Below are 16,415 nucleotides of genomic sequence, written 5' to 3' on the forward strand. Positions count from 1 at the left end.
TTTCCCTTTCAGTTTAAACTGAGTGAGATGACTGAGAAATTAGTCTGTTAATTTTTCACAAATTGTATTGTGCCTCTTTTTTAGATAGTACTTAGTAAGAAGAGTGTTGTTTTTTTTTAAATCTGTAAAGGAGTATGAAGATTCCACTTTAGGCTTAGCGCCAGGTACTTTCGGGGGGGAGGGAATATATATCTTGTGTTGGACTGGATGAGGCATTGTGTACCATGGGGTGAGCAGAACCTAGATTTCTGTCTAGTAAGGTTTGGCACTCTTTAATGAGCCTCCTCTCCTCCAATCAATTCGTGACTCTACAGTAGCAGATGCAGTTGTGGGGTGGTAGGAATGTGTAAGCCTTGCCCTCAAATGGAAGAATATTTTCAAGTGAATTATTGTTTTCACTTCAACTAAATGCCAAAAATAAGTATCCTATTCCCCTTATTGTACAAATTTAAATTGTATACACTTGGTCTGGCTGGTATCACAAATGAGACGTAAATGTAATGGATATAAGCACCCGGAAATGTTGTTGATACTCTAACCTTTCAGAATATATGATACTGTCTGGTTTAAAGACCTCGGAGGTGACAAAGTGATGTAAAAGGAGGGATTGAGTTGATAATTCTATAGGAACTGCCAAAGAAGACAAGTCGATAGCATTAGAGTAGTGATTAAAATATTAATATTAAGACCTTTTCTTTTTCTGCAGACATCAGGGGTTTGGTGTTCTGTCAGTGGTGTTAGCAAATCATGCCATCAAACTCTTAACATCCCTCTTTCAAGATCTGCAGGTGGAGGCACTACACAAGGTGAGAAGGTGGCACACTGATTTTCTTAAATAGTCTTCTTCATTGGAACATGCTTTGAACCGTCCTTTGATGCTGTCCCCTAGGGATGGGAGACTGATGGTCCTCCAGCAGTGCTGAATGTCATGGCTCAGAGCACATCAATTCAGAGGATTCAACGTCTGATTGATTCCGTACCACTCACTAATCTGCTGCTGACTTTGCTCTCCACTTCTTATAGAAAGGTAGGAGGTGGCACTTTAATAGTTCTGTTGTGGAACTTCTCTCAGTTAAACAGCAAGAACTGTGTGGAAAGTTCCTTTTGCAGGCATCAACTATCATGCCAAGTAGAAGAACTTAGAACTGTGTTAACTTGCGACATTTATAAGTAATCAACAAGGAATTGGATGTCTCCCATTTTATAGAATAGGAGAGGATGTGACTATGACAGACTCTCTTCTCAGATGGTCCCAGTGAATTAAATATTTATTCATGACCATTCTCTCCCGGGAGAGAAAATAAGGGTCCTGTGTACAGAAGGGGAGTCTTCATGTTTAGACTGATGTGTGAAATGTACCTTGGAGTCTTTGTGTGGGTGCTGCCTTAGCCACCCCAGAAAATGATAGATGTAACTTAGAAGAAAGTCTTGTTAGAAATGCCAGTAAGCAATTTGAGCACAACTATAGTAGAAGGGAATGAAAAAATAAATGCCGAGGATTTGAAAGCAAGTCTGTTCTTATCTATTGTACTTTCAAGTTTTGATCTTGTGTTTTAACTTGTTCTGCTGTTCTTTTAAGGCTTGCATCTTGCAACGTCAGAGAAAGGGTTCCGTAAGCAGTGACGCGAGTGCCTCTACTGATTCTAATACCTACTATGAGGATGACTTCAGCAGCACTGAAGAGGACAGCAGCCAGGGTAATAGTTTTCAGCAAGCATCTTAACGCTAGATAATACGCTTTTTATTTTTTAACATCCTGGAAGCCCGTGCACGAACCTTTTATCTCCCAGGACTGGATTACACTGTGGTGCTTAAGAATAACACTCATTTGTTAGGATCAGTGGGCAAAAAGAAATACCAGCTATGCTTTGTAGGTACTTAAGTCAGCCCCCCTCAGCGTTACTCGGTTGGCAGTGTCTGCCCCAAATGGGACTTTGGGGAAGACGGAGAATTCTCCCCCCTCGTAAATGAGTCCCTGCTGAGTGAGGATAGAGCTCACCGGCCTCGTGACTGAAAGAGATGGGGAAGTTGTAGGGCTGCTGATATTGCCCTTAGTGAACTAGCTTGTAGAGGTGATGTCATTTTGCATCTGTATCATTGTTTTCCATGTACTAGTTATTAGATGATGACAGCGAACCCATCCTTGGGCAATGGTTTGAAGAAACGATTTCTCCAAGTAAAGAGAAAGTGGCCCCCCCACCGCCACCTCCCCCACCTCCTCTGGAGAGCTCCCCTAGAGTGAAAAGCCCCAACAAACAGACCACTGGGGAGAATGGGAACATCCTGGCCAGCCGCAAGGACCCAGAATTGGTATGCTATGATCTCCGTGATTAATTATGTAATTAGTGAGATATAGCACTGAACAGTGGCCAAAGAGACTTGTTAGTCTGGTGCTTAGCAGTTTAAATCCAGGCATTTTATTATATTGCTGATTGAGAGTCACTGGCAAGCGGAGGTAGAGGGTGAATGGCCGTGGGTCTGATTGCCAAAGATCTTGGCTTCAGAAGGAGCTGTTTGCATTACTTTATCTGGAGATAAGTATTAATAATTGCTATTGTCCAAGGAGAGAATAATTAAGATATTATCGATTTAGGTTGGAGGAGGTGAGGGAATATGAGGGCAAACTTATAAATGGAAATGTTAACAGCACTTTGTCAGACAAACAATTCCTTTGGGGTAATGGTGAAAATTAATGCTGCTGTTGAGAAAGATAATGGATTTGCAAGCTCTTTTTAGACAACTATGTGAAAAGATATCAGCTGAATGAGAGAACCACTCATCCCAGTGGGCTTGTGTTGAAGACTAGAAACTGTGTAATGGCAGACAAGCAAAGCAACTGTAAAGCAATCCAATTGTAATGAGAAGAGAGAAGTAAATCTGAACTCTAATTATTGGCTTGTAATGGTGGAAGAGTGTAGCTGGGTGGTGAATTATCTAGCATATCTAGCAATGAGTTTTTTGTTTAGTATTTCTTTGACCCCCCCATTGGATTTTGGTGTTTCTAAGATAAATGCATATCTGTTTCTTCCTTCTAGTTTTTAAGCCTGGCTTCCAATATTCTGAACTTCATTACTTCCTCCATGCTGAACTCCAGGAACAACTTCATTCGCAACTACCTGAGTGTGTCTCTTTCAGAGCAGCACATGGCCACGCTGGCTAGCATCATCAAGGAAGTGGACAAAGATGGGCTGAAGGGTGAGTGAGCAGAGCTTCTGTACTCTGGGAACGTCTAGGATGCGGGGGTTCTACTTAACATGGGTTTTCTTTGTCCAGTGTTGGGATCATGATTCGCCAAGTAGAGCTGTAGTGGTAACTGACCTATTCTCTTTTGTGTTTCAGGCACATCAGATGAAGAATTTGCTGCTGCATTGTATCACTTCAACCATTCATTGGTGACCTCGGACCTACAGTCCCCTACCTTGCAGGTTAGGATGTAAAATTAAAGCATTTGTGTCTGGTGTTGAATTCACATAGACAATACATTCTGTGTTAGTACATCAGTGCTTCTGACTACAGAGCCTCTTTCGAACACCAAGCAGTGGGATATTGTGGGGCTGGCAGAGGAGATGTTTCTTGAAGCGATTCTTTTTCTACAGAGTAGTCCCCAGAATAAAAACAGTTGGAGAGCAGCAGCCTGCCTCAAGACTCATTTGTAAGGGGCTTTGAATTAGTCTTCTTAACTCCAGAGACGTTTAAAGGGAAAACTGAATAATTCTCCATGTCTAGGATGCTGTTAGTGTTGAAGAATTGTTTCTGAATGTGTGTTTTACTGTAGGAATTTCCTGCTTGGCTTTTTATGATTGATCTGTTTTGCTTTCATATACTAACCTTGTAGCCTCCAGGTTCCTTTGTCAGGACATGTACTGACCAAGCTTAATGCTATAAGAGCGTTTGTAAATCTGTTTCAGTAGTGTATCAAATCCCTATGCTTTTTGTTGACTATTTTCCCCCCTATAGTTTAAATACAGTAATTTTTTGAAGTAGTTACTCTTTTTTAAATCTACATTTTTGACACGTGAAAAGGGAGTGAGCATAACTGCACTCAGTAGGAGTGGAGTGTTAAAGTGGGGATCACCTCTCCGGTTCTGGTTAGAATTTACTGGAGACATGGCACTTTAGAGAGTAGGGTGGAAAACAGAACTTAAACACTCTGGCAAATAAAGAGGTAGTTCATGAAGGGCCTTCCAGAGACTGTATTGCCACTAGTTAACCTCTTGCATTGGTGCTTAGCATACTTAAAAAGGTGTAATTAGAGTTTAAAGAGCTTCAGATCAGTGGTTTCAGGTGAAATCTCTCCTTTCACATGTCCATATGTTCCTGTTTTTGGGGCACAATAAAAGGTATTAGTCCATTCTCCTTTGGTGACTTTTGTTTTTTTTTCCCCCTCCCCACATCCCCCTAGTCTTAAGGATACCTGAGTTTTAGCTTTTGGTAATGAAATAGGATCCATGATTGTCAGGCAGAGTAACTATAGACTCTGCAAGTCTGTCTACCATTCTGCCAAAGCACCATCTCTTCTGCCAGTACTGGGTCTCATAAGTGAACAGGACTCATGCTATTTTTTCCTAGACTTTTTTATGTAACAAAAGTCCCCTATGGTATAGATGGAGGCTTTAAATTTTTTTATTTTTTTTTTTTTTTAAAAAAAAGCCCCTCAGCATAACTTCACTTGGTACCTATGCCATATTTTACTTAGTACATGTACCAAATAATGTAACTTTTCAGAGGTGAAATACCACTACATTAACCCTATTTATATCCACTTAGAGCCCTACCATTTATCATCACCTTTGGATTGTTGAAGTCTTGTAGTTATTTAAAGCAATGTGTAAGGCTTTCCTCTCAACTGTGTCTGTTGTCTTGTGCCAGAACACTCTTCTACAGCAGCTGGGAATAGCCCCTTTCTCTGAAGGACCATGGCCTCTGTACATCCATCCTCAAAGTCTGTCTGTGCTGTCTCGGCTTCTTCTTATCTGGCAGCACAAAGCCAGTGCTCAGGGAAACCCTGACGTCCCAGAATGCCTTAAAGTTTGGGAGAGGTAAGAAAATGTTATATGTATCATGACTAAAAGTAAGTGACCTGCTCTCTCCCATGACTGCTAATTTTCTAGGAGATGGTATTTTCTTCTGGACAGATGAATCCAATGACCAGACATTTTGTCCTAAAAAAAAAAAAAAAATAGGAAAATCCTAGAGAGGAAGGATATGAAGCTTGGAAGAGGGGGGAGATTCAGCCCCTGGATGAAAATAGGGAGTGGGAACACTTTGATAAAAGTATCAAGATCTGGATGAGTAGAATGGCTCCAGCAGCGCTGATTTTAAAAAGAAAAGGCAATAATTTTGGTTATTTTGGTGCCTCATACCAAGCCCATCATTGTGATGTGTGAGCTCCTTTCTGCCAAGCCTTGACTCCTATGTACTTGTTTTTAAAAGTGAAACTGTACAACAGTCTGGTGTGGTTTGGCTGACTTACAGCCTTTCCTACTGGGGCACATGCACATCTTTCTCTTTTTTAGCTTGTTATATTTCTCTTCAAAAGTTCTTTGCTGTTTGTGTTTCTGTAGGGCATGAAGTCTCTTCCACAGTCTCACTTTAATGCATCCTTCAGTGAAGTTATGGTTAATTTGTGAAATCGCAATATTCGCATAGTAAGGCTGAAGTCATAAATAAGACTCTAGTTGCATTGCTTGATCAAGTAGAAAAAAATCATGATTAAAATGTGCATCTTAATCAGCTAGCTTGCTTTAGTGAAAGTCTCCTTGCAATAGTGTGATCTATGGATCACTCTTTAGAAGAACAAATTTCTTACTGAACCTCTTTCCTGTTGCTGGCAGATTTGTGGGCACACTGAAACAAAATGCTCTGCAGGGAACTCTTCCTAATGACACAGAAGATCTGAATGTTGAGCACCTCCAGCTGCTATTGCTTATTTTCCACAACTTCTCAGAGAAAGGCCGGAGGTCTATCTTGACCCTTTGTATCCAGACCATCCTGGAACTGACTGTGAACATGGACTCCCAGCTGCGGTCTGTGCCCCTTATCCTGGCTCGCCTTCTACTGGTGTTCGACTACCTGCTTCATCAGTATTCCAAAGTTCCTGTATACCTGTTTGAGCAAGTAAGGGATTGAGGATGCATGTTTCCATTGTTTAATCAAATAATCGCTCAGCAATGACCTAAACCAGGTAGTCTCCTTGTTGTTTTCCCCTTCCTATGTGTCTCCCTTTTGGCATTTCCAGTAACTCCTTGTTCTGATTTCACTAACAGCATGCAAGGTTACATTCAGTTAGTGACACAATTGGAGTTGTCAATTTCCAGCAGCTGATTTGGGAGTTGTGTTATGTGGCTATGTACTCAGGCATAGCTACTGTTATAAGTGAATACATGCTGGGCAGCACCAGTTACTAGCAAGGCAAAGCCCAGAGCAGTAAACCTGCTTTCTTTCTAATAAGAGTAGAGGCCTAAAAGTGCCTTTTTACTATTGCATGTATTGTCAAATACCCTTCAGGTAATGTTCTTTGAGGTTAGCTCATCTCCGTTGCTTTGTTTAAGTCTTTGGCACTGGCACCTCATTAATCTGGAACAATGTTTTGCAGACTATTCTCTGGAGTATCTCCTTAGTATCTTGACAGTAGTCTTACTTCACTGGCTGAAAAGTATGAAACAGTCTCCAGCTGTGTGCTCAGTGCTATCTCTGACTCCTCACAAGTTGGAAAAGTTCATGTGTTTTAGTGCAGGGAGTTGTATATTTTTCTTATAACCAGTGTGCCGTGTTTTTTACATAGGTACAATATAACCTGCTAACCCAACCCTTTGGCTGGGTGAGTGGATCCCAGGATAGTAGTAGAAAAATCTCTGTCCCTCTCTATCATGGATTTAAAGAAGTGGAAGAAAACTGGACCAAACACTGCTCATCAGGTCAGAAGGGAAGTTGTTCAGTAAAATTTTACTCCTAGCCATGGGGTTATAGTTGCATAATGAGTGCTCCAGCATGTGGTGCTGCAGAGCAAAGTCAAAGAAGTCCCTTTCAGCAACTTTGGAGTGTGGTTTAAGACACATTAGACTAAATACCAGGCTTGTTATGAATAAATTACTTGTAATTTTACTCAGAAGGGGAGATAGAGGAAACCTGCAGACCTCTAGCATTGCCCAGACATTGCTTATTGAACAAAACATGCCGTACTCAAGTGCTATATAGATCTAGGAATTTTATAATCTTTATTTTAAAATTGGAAAAAGTACTCAATCGCTAGACATGCATCAATCGCTTAATCTGTGCACCCTTTTATGGTTATGTATGTAACATATAGACAGTCTTGTTTTTAGCAGATTTTTACTTTCTAAGTGATTTGTCTTTTGAGGAAAAAAATGACCAGTGATGATATGCCAGCAGTATTGTTAATCTCTTCAATTTTTAAAATTAACTTTGAATTATACCTTTGGTATCTGTGTCCCAGATGCAGTTCCACAGCCCAGATTCTACTGCATCCTGTCACCAGAAGCATCGGAAGATGACCTGAACCGCCTAGATAACATGGTACCTGGAATTTCGTTAAAGACTTTCTCTGAGCCTGAATTACATTAGGGAAACCAGCGTAGAAAATGACCAGCACTGTAACTGAGATACGAGACAAAAGCTGCCCAGGGATTTCATTTAGTACTGCATTAAAACAGAACTGTGTGTGTTAGCTGAATAGATGTTAGTATAAGAGAATAAATGAAGGGTTTGAATACTTTATAGTTAAAAAGCGTACAAATCCTAACTTGAAAGCAGATATTTGGTGAAGTAATCCCAGCTCACCTAACCCATATAGTCTTGCAGTGATTTGCCCAGTGGGATATGTAAAGTCCACTTTTGCTGCATAGAAGTAATTTGTGGCTGAAAAGAGCTGAGAACTTTTCTGTCTCTGTAGTAGCTTGATTCTGTCAGATGTGCCAATACCAAGAGCTCCTTCATATTCAAGTTACCTCTCAGTGCTTCTTATAGAAATGTCTGGCTGTGGAGTTGTCTCCACATCAGTTGGCCCCATGTTCTTTCTGGCTCTCTTACACCCGCTGTCTTTGCTCACTAGAGCTCTTATTTCTGGAGCTCAAAAGAGAAGATAACATTGTTGGATGGGGCAGTTTACCATGTACACCAAGGTTCCTGTTTGTACATCCAAAATGTGTTCCTTTCTTGCACACATTTAAAGTGTCTTTAAGACTCTGCCTGGGAAAAGCAGTAATTGACACAACTGTCCTCCAGGGTTATTTTGGTGGGAGTGTGTGTGGTATTTTTAGTATATTTGGGAGAAGATCTGAACTGGCTGTGGATGGGAAGCTGTGCAGCCAAAAAGGAAACAATTCTGACTTGGCTTTTTCAATAGGTTTGTGAGGTCCTGTTCTCTAGGACAGTGAAGTATGATGAGCTTTATGCAGCCCTGACCTCACTACTTGCAGCTGGATCCCAGTTTGATACCCTCAGGAGGAAGGAAAACAAAAACGTCACTGCACTGGTAAGGGCATATGTATGTGTTACTATAACATTCTCCTTGCTGAGAAAAGAGTTGGCTCCATGCTGCTGCATTTTATACAGAGTCTGGGCAATAGTTACTAAACTGGATTTTGGAGCTTTACATTTCCTGGTGAACAGTTGTCTTATTTTGTCAATGTAAGCTGATGGGCCAACTCCTCACCAGCCAGTGCATCAGGTAACGTATCCCAGTGATGGCAGAAATTCAGTCCCTTCCTTGATGGAGGAGTTTATTCAGACCAAAACAGATTAATTAGGTCCTGCCACCTGGCCTGTCTTACAGTCTGTTCCTTGTAAAGCTTCTGCGCCTCCCCATGCGACAGATCTCTTGCTTCATTTGTGTCAAGATTCCCCTTCCAGATCCTTTCTCCTGATTCTGGGTCACCTGTAGTGGCCTTCCTACTCCCTGCAGGTCTCACTCCCTTAACTGAGCTGCTTACTGACCTTTTATCTGAAGACCAGGTGACCTGCAGGCTATCTATCATCTGATTCCTGACCTAAAACCCATCACCTGGATGGCAGCTAATTAGTTATAGGTAGGGTTAAGCCCACTTCCCTTTAAGGACCATCCCATCCTGTGACAGTCAATAACAAGATGCACTCCTGTGTCTGGCTTATAATTTAGTGTCTGCTTCAAGCTTTTCCAGCTACCTAAAGGAATAATTTGTCCCTTTCGTCTTTTAGCCTGAAGTGCATTCATTGGATTTATTGTGGCCATAGTAGAATGGGGAAGAACTTGAGTGATTTTTGTTAGTGTTGTTAAAGCAGGAAGCTAGTTGGTGACACTTGAAATGTAATGTTTAAATGAATATTTGAGTTTTCACTTCAGCTGAAAAATATAAATTGTGCAAAATGTCCTAGATTTGAGAAAGTCAAGCTGCTGGCTGTGAGGTGGTTCTTAAAGTTGGTCCTTCCCTGGTTTTGTTTAGTGGTAAATGATAAAAGAAACTCAGCACTATGTATTAAAACATGTAATGAGCTTCTGGATTATCAGACCTCCCAAATGTATTAATAAGGTTTGGCTTGAATGTGAGAGTGAGAATTTTATGCCCCTTGACAGGGAATTAGGTCAGATAAGAAAAGTTGTGCCACACAACCAGAATGAAATGGAAGTATAGTCCACTCACTCAACTCTGGGACACTGCCTCCACATGCAGACACATTTAGGGGCCCTTGATAGGATCACAGCTGAAGCAGGTTGATTGTAAATGTTTGCTTCTTGATGTATCCTCCACTGTCTTTGTTTAGGATGCCTGTGCGCTTCAATACTATTTCTTGATACTGTGGCGGATATTGGGGATTTTGCCTCCATCCAAAAACTGCTTGAATCAGCTGGCCATGAACACACCAGAGATGAGTGAATGTGATATCCTGCACACTTTGCGCTGGTCTTCCCGCTTACGTATCAGCTCCTATGTCAGCTGGATCAAGGTACAGCCCTCTCTTTAGAATTTACAATGTAGGGTTTTTGACACATTAGTATTTAAAACAAGAGCACGAATTCCAGAACTGTTCTGATCTGTGTCAGGAGTAAGAAATGAAATTGCAGCAATGTGTGTCAGAGCTTGAAGAGGAGGGAAATATAAACTGTGCTAGGTGTATCAAAAGTAGTTTTCATCTCTCCAAGTGAAGCTGAGGGAATCAAACCACTTCTTAGTCTTGTTTTTATAGCTCTTTTTATCATATTAAACAACATTACCGGGTGTTTCTAAGATGGACAATGCTCATTTTAATCTCTGCCTGGTTCACTGCATATGAGAATGGTAATGTTTGCATGGTGACAGGAAATGGGGTTTTAAAAAACCCCCACAAGTATCATAGCATGGTAGTGGTTCATAAATTGGTAAATTCCACAGCCCCTCTATATTTCCTTAAATGTGATGCTAAATCTTTCTCTGCAATACCTACAGGATCACCTTATCAGACAGGGCATGAAAGCTGAACATGCTGCTTCTCTCATTGAATTGGCATCTACCAAGTGCAGCTCAGTGAAATATGATGTGGAAATAGCAGAGGAGTACTTTGCTAGGCAGGTAAGTTGGTATGAATACTGGATACATATAAGAAGGTGTGGAGCACTGATCTTTGTGTGGCGCATTGCTGTTATAAATGTTGTTCTATTTTAAGATTTCCTCTTTCTGTGGGATTGACTGTACCACAATTCTCCAGCTGCATGAGGTTCCCAGCTTGCAGTCCATTTATACCCTTGATGCTGCAATTTCCAAGATCCAAGTTTCTCTAGATGAGCATTTTTCCAAGCTAGCTGCAGAAACCGACCCACACAAATCATCTGAGATAACCAAGAATCTGCTGCCTGCTACGCTACAGCTTATTGACACTTATGCTACATTCACCAGGTACGCTGCTGACTTAGCTCCTCTAGAGGGATATTGTTTTCTTTTCTGTACTTGGCTCTTCATTTTATTAGCTCCCCATCTCTGTAGTAGTCCTTCTTTATAGTCCAGAATAATGGCTCTATTCTATATCCCATAGAACGTACCATGTTAAATCAGTAGACTTCTAAAATCCATAGATTTTATTATTCTACTTCAAGTAATTTAATATCTGATTTTTCAAGACTTTCCTACAAGCTGCAAAACAGCTTTCTCTTTGAAGTTAAAACCTCTCCCTAACATCCTGAAAGAGAGAGAGCAGCACAGGGTTATTTCAATGAGTTATTCTTGTAACTGTCAAGATGACTTGGAAGTGAGGTGGTTTAGTTGTTCAGTGAGAGTCCAAAGTCTTTTAAACTGCCTTTGGCTCCTGTGCAGAAGAAAGTGAAAGTAAAGCAGCTTCCCCCCCTCCCCTCCTTTGTCCTCGAGCAGCCACTTCTATTGATAAGTAACTTAAAGGAGCTTAAAAGCCCAGAACTCGTGGAATGGTATTGTAGGATTTATGGGATAATAATTCAGAGGGTTGGTTCTTGAAGTTCGCCTTCACATCTGTCACTGTATTGGCATGTTCTGAAATGCAGAGCTGCCCGCTGAAATGAGTCCTTTCCACCCCCAACACAGATCTTACTTACTGCAGAGCCTCTCTGAAGAGGGGTCCACTGAGAACAGACCTTCTGAAGAGAAGCTTCGGGGATATGCTGCTGTCCTGGCTATTGGATCTAGCCGCTGCAAATCAAATACTCTGGGTAAGGCTCTTGTGGAATTTAGCCGTGTTCCAAGATTTGTTTAAGGGAGACTTTTTTGATACAATATCGTAAAGGTTCAGCTTCAAAGCTGTGCTGGCAAAAGGTTCACTCCCCTGCAGCCCCCCCAACTATCGCCTCACAGACTGGAGTATTGATTCTGTGTAGTTCAGTCAGGTACTTGCGCCTGTGGATTCAGAAGCAGTAGTAGTGCAGCAGTCTGGGGGGATATCATGAAAACAATAACTAGATTAAGTCCAGCCAGCACTGAAATGGTTTTGCAGCTGTGTTGGCACTCTGCTGGCATAGCTGTCCTTTGAATTTCCCTGGATTCTCACTGCTTGAATGTGTTCACTTATGGGATACACGGTATACCGTGTAGCAAGTGAAACTTTCAGAATTCCTCACAGGAGGGATTGTTGGTTGATTAAAGCATTTTGACAAGTTAATACTGTTGAAATAACATCTTTTCACTGGAGGAAATGTCTATTGCACGACTGAGTTGCCTGAGGCTGTGGAGGGTAATGCCGGGTTTATTTTCTGAAGACCAACATGACTTAAGAAGAATGCTAAACCGGCTTTACCACCAGAATTACAGTTCAGACAAACCTAGCTATTCAGTTTCCCATCAAAGTTAACTTACCTAATTCAGTTGGAAATGTTCTGGGTTTTTTTAAACAGGGCCTTACTGCATTCCAGCTTCCTTGTCAACCCCTGTGAAATTCTTTATTTTTACTGTCTCATTTGGTTGCAGGCCCAACACTTGTACAGAACCTGCCATCAGCAGTGCAGGCTTTGTGTGAATCCTGGAACAACATTCATACTAATGAGTTTCCAAACATTGGATCATGGGTGAGTCCAGTCCTGTGTAAGGGCCCTGAAATAGCCCTAACTATGTAACTTGGTGAGAAAGTTGTCTACTATATTTTTTGTTCAACTTTCATTAAACTGTAACAGCTAAACATCTGGCAGTAGGGAAATAGTCTCTCATGCTAGACATGAGTCATCTGCGATTGCAAAGGTATCCAAATTTTGCACAACCAAGAGCTGCAAATTTTCGTACAAAGGGAGCAGATTTACTGCATCCTTCTCTTTTAATGTAGAGATTTGGCCAGTGGAAATTAACAAGTTCCATTTGCCATCAGAACAACCCTGCTGCTTAGTTCAATGTGGAGGATTGCATGTTGGTGCGTGAAGTCTGTCTGGGTCACACATCCATATTAAGACGATGGTGACCATAGGCTGCACTGTCAATTTCTGCAGACTGCAGTTCTACCACCCTGCAGCTATTGGGGCAATAATGTGGAGGTTTTAAAAACCCAGAAGGTGAACTTCAGCCAGAAGACTGCATGACACACTTCGTTAATTCATATATGATAATTTTTTAGGCACCAAATTGTGCTTTCAGTGCTATGTATTCATCCTGACTGAACATGAGTTCTGATTCTTTTTAGCGCAATGCCTTTGCGAATGACACAATCCCAGCAGAGAGTTACATCAGTGCTGTTCAGGCTGCCCATCTGGGCACACTCTGTAGCCAGACTCTGCCCCTCGCAGCCTCCTTAAAGCATACCCTCCTCTCCTTGGTCAGACTCACTGGGGACCTCATCGTGTAAGTGAACATTTGTGTTCCGTCTGGTTTTGCCTGTTCTTTTGAACATGACTTGCAACTGACCATTCCTGTTTATGGGGAAAAAAGTTGGGTAAAGGACACTGTGTCTTTCTGAATTTGAGACCAGGAACTGTAAGAGTGAAAAATAACCACCCACTTGGCACTGGATCTCTAGAAGCCTAGAGGGAATTCTTAGTCCCTTCTTCCTGTAGAACAGGGCACAGAATAAACACATGTCCCACAAAATGGGGAGAACAATGGAAGCATTGTGGATTGCTTTTTAGATTGTGATCACCAGGTGTGTCCTCTTAGAAATATTAATGCTAGAAAGGAAAACAGAAACAGTTCTTCTGTGGTGACTTTTATTCTCCAGGTATCCTAAAGCACAGAACAGGGTTCTGATACTGCACCAATGTCTGGGACATACTAAACGATGCAGTGACTACCTAGGAAAACATTGCAGATACCTGTATACCATAGGGCGGGGGTCGGCAACCTTTCAGAAGTGCTGTGCTGAGTCTTCATTTATTCATTCTAATTTAAAGTTTTGCGTGCTAGTAATTCATTTTAACATTTTTAGAAGGTCTCTTTCTATAAGTCTATTATATATAACTAAACTATTGTTATATGTAAAGTAAATAAGATTGTTAAAATGTTTAAGAAGCTTTATTTAAAATTAAATTAAAATGCAGAGCCCCCCGGACGGGTGGCCAGGACCCGGGCAGTGTGAGTGCTGCTGAAAATCATCTCGCGTGCCGCCTTCGGCACCTGTGCCATAGGTTGCCTACCCCTGCCATAGGTGCTCAAATATAGTTTTGGCAAGCAGAACTGTTTTGTTAAAAGAGAATAGCCAGGACAATTGAATTATACCCCACTATTTGAAAAGGGCTTTGAACCTAACATTTACCTAATCTTCCATCTAGATCAGTTTCCCAGCTCTGTGCCTGCTAAACTATCTCATTGTGTAGATCTTTTACTGGTGTACTAATGGAAATGTTTTTGCTGTTTCTCTTTTCCCTTCAAGCTGGTCAGATGAACTGAACCCACCACAGGTTATTCATACCTTGTTGCCCCTGCTGTTGGAGACCAGCATGGAGAGCGTGGCAGAGATCAGCAGCAACTCCCTAGAAAGGATCCTGGGCCCTGCGGAGTCTGATGAATTCCTGGCTCATGTCTATGAGAAGTTGATCACAGGATGTTATAACATTCTGGCTAATCACTCCGACCCCAATAGGTATCAAATGACATACGATGTATCCCTTCATCGTGTGACCTGCCAATCCTGATGGACAGGATTATCCTGATCCATTTGTTCATCAGTGTTTTTATTTGTGCTATGGAAAGGCCACAAATTAGCTTATTCTTTTCTGTACTATGCTACTGTAGTTTAATACAACAACTCACAGTTCCTTTAAAGATTACTGGTGCTTTGTGAATCCATGAAGTTGCGCTCTGCTTCTTTTCCAGTAAGCATCTGAATCATCCTCTTTCCAAAGAGGTGGATGGGGCAAGTGTGTCAGTGCCCTCTGCAAAGTTAACTGCTAGTTTGTTCTGATGCTGTGACCGTCACTTGGTCATGGTCTGCAGCCTCTTTAGGCTGTACTTTTAACTGTTTGCAGGATTTCTTAACCCCTTTTGTGTCCTGCAGACACAAGACGGTTACATATAATTTTTCAATACACATTTCCTTTGTATAGGAGTTTTTATATTTTTTGTTTACTATATTACTCTCAAAGGTCTCCTGAACCATGTCCCAAGGTTCTTCCTTGGCTAAAGCTTTTCTATTAAATCATAGAATCATAGATCATTAGGGTTGGAAGGGACCTCAGGAGATCATCTAGTCCAACCCCCTGCTCAAAGCAGGACCAATCTCCAGATGACCCCCCCCCGGATTGAACTCACAACCCTGGGTTTAGCAGGCTAATGCTCAAACCACTGAGCTATCCTTCCCCACTCAATGTCCTCTCAGACCCAGCCCCCATGGGTGCCCCAGGTTCCTCCCCCGCACACACCTGTGAGCCTCCTCCCAGGACGACGACTCATCACCCAAAAAGCACCAAGGAGAAGGTCTCCAGCTGACAATTACACCCAAAACCAGCATGGGGGGTGGCAGCTCCATTTCAAACATGGGGGAGAAGGGAACCCAGCAGCCAGGCTCCAAACAGGGGTAGGGCCCCCAGCACTGGGGCTGCATCCTCCTCACCAAAAGAGATTATAAACTGTTTAATGTAGTGCTCCATTCTGAGAGCCTACTTTCTTATCTGGATGTTTTCCAGTGCCCTGGCTAGGCCTCCCTACAACCATCTGTGCCTGTTTACCCAGAGTCTTAGACTGCAACACCAAATGTGACAATAAGACATCTTGGAGTTGAGCCCACCTAAGGTGGGAAACTGAGGCATGATCAGTTTAGGCTTAATCAGTTTTTTACTTTATTTATAAATTTTCAAACCATTTTCACACATAGTTTCTGATCCTATATTTGACAGATAATAAACAGATAAGACTGAGCAGGTAGTGCACCTTTCTTTATACTTAATGTTTGATCCACAGTGGCTTAGATGAGTCAATTTTGGAGGAGTGTTTGCAGCATCTGGAGAAGCAGCTGGAGAGCAGCCAGGCCCGGAAAGCCATGGAGGAATTCTTCTCAGAGAGGTGAGGTGATAGAATATTGCATTCTAAGTACTTATTTTCTCCCCGTTAATCCTTGTCTTGTCGCACTTAACATTTGTGGAATGCTGTTGCTTCTGTACGGGAAAGTGCAAAGTGCATATAATCTGCACAAGGAACATGTCACCCTTTGGAGAGATGAAGGGTTTTGTAAGTGTGAAAAGATTCCCATGTGAGAGAGAGAGTTGTTCTGCTTTGACACTGCAGATAAAATGTTCAATTAGTCGTCATTTCAATGACTCGTTGTGCGAGTCTTTGGATACATCTCTTTTGTCAGAGGCAGCATAAAGAACCTCTTGAGACAGGCTGTATTAATTTGCCTGTCAGTTCTACTTGTAAAGTAGCACCTGTTCTCTCAGTGCTACCCCAGGATAGCATTGGCTTGGTCTCCTGAAGGATGCCTTTTTCCTGTCTTGGAGTATGAAGACAGAGTAGTGCGGATGTAAAACAGCAGAGCACAGCAAGCGTGTAGGAAGAGATGAACCGGGG

General features: G+C 41.8%; 1 protein-coding gene across 1 annotated transcript in view; it reads left to right on the forward strand.

The window, feature by feature from the left end:
• Positions 1-16,415, forward strand: part of UBR4 (ubiquitin protein ligase E3 component n-recognin 4) — a 114,040-nt gene that overhangs the window by 11,342 nt on the left and 86,283 nt on the right. The window contains 19 exon segments of the mRNA XM_032787556.2: positions 707-806; positions 890-1,027; positions 1,580-1,697; positions 2,123-2,310; positions 3,036-3,195; positions 3,340-3,425; positions 4,870-5,039; positions 5,835-6,117; positions 6,785-6,917; positions 7,457-7,536; positions 8,366-8,494; positions 9,760-9,942; positions 10,422-10,544; positions 10,639-10,868; positions 11,526-11,650; positions 12,402-12,499; positions 13,102-13,259; positions 14,284-14,493; positions 15,810-15,911. Of these exon segments, the coding sequence (XP_032643447.1) occupies positions 707-806; positions 890-1,027; positions 1,580-1,697; positions 2,123-2,310; positions 3,036-3,195; positions 3,340-3,425; positions 4,870-5,039; positions 5,835-6,117; positions 6,785-6,917; positions 7,457-7,536; positions 8,366-8,494; positions 9,760-9,942; positions 10,422-10,544; positions 10,639-10,868; positions 11,526-11,650; positions 12,402-12,499; positions 13,102-13,259; positions 14,284-14,493; positions 15,810-15,911 (2,814 nt within the window).

The sequence above is a fragment of the Chelonoidis abingdonii genome, chromosome 23 (assembly GCF_003597395.2).
Source record: "Chelonoidis abingdonii isolate Lonesome George chromosome 23, CheloAbing_2.0, whole genome shotgun sequence".
Lineage (NCBI taxonomy): Eukaryota > Metazoa > Chordata > Testudines > Testudinidae > Chelonoidis > Chelonoidis abingdonii.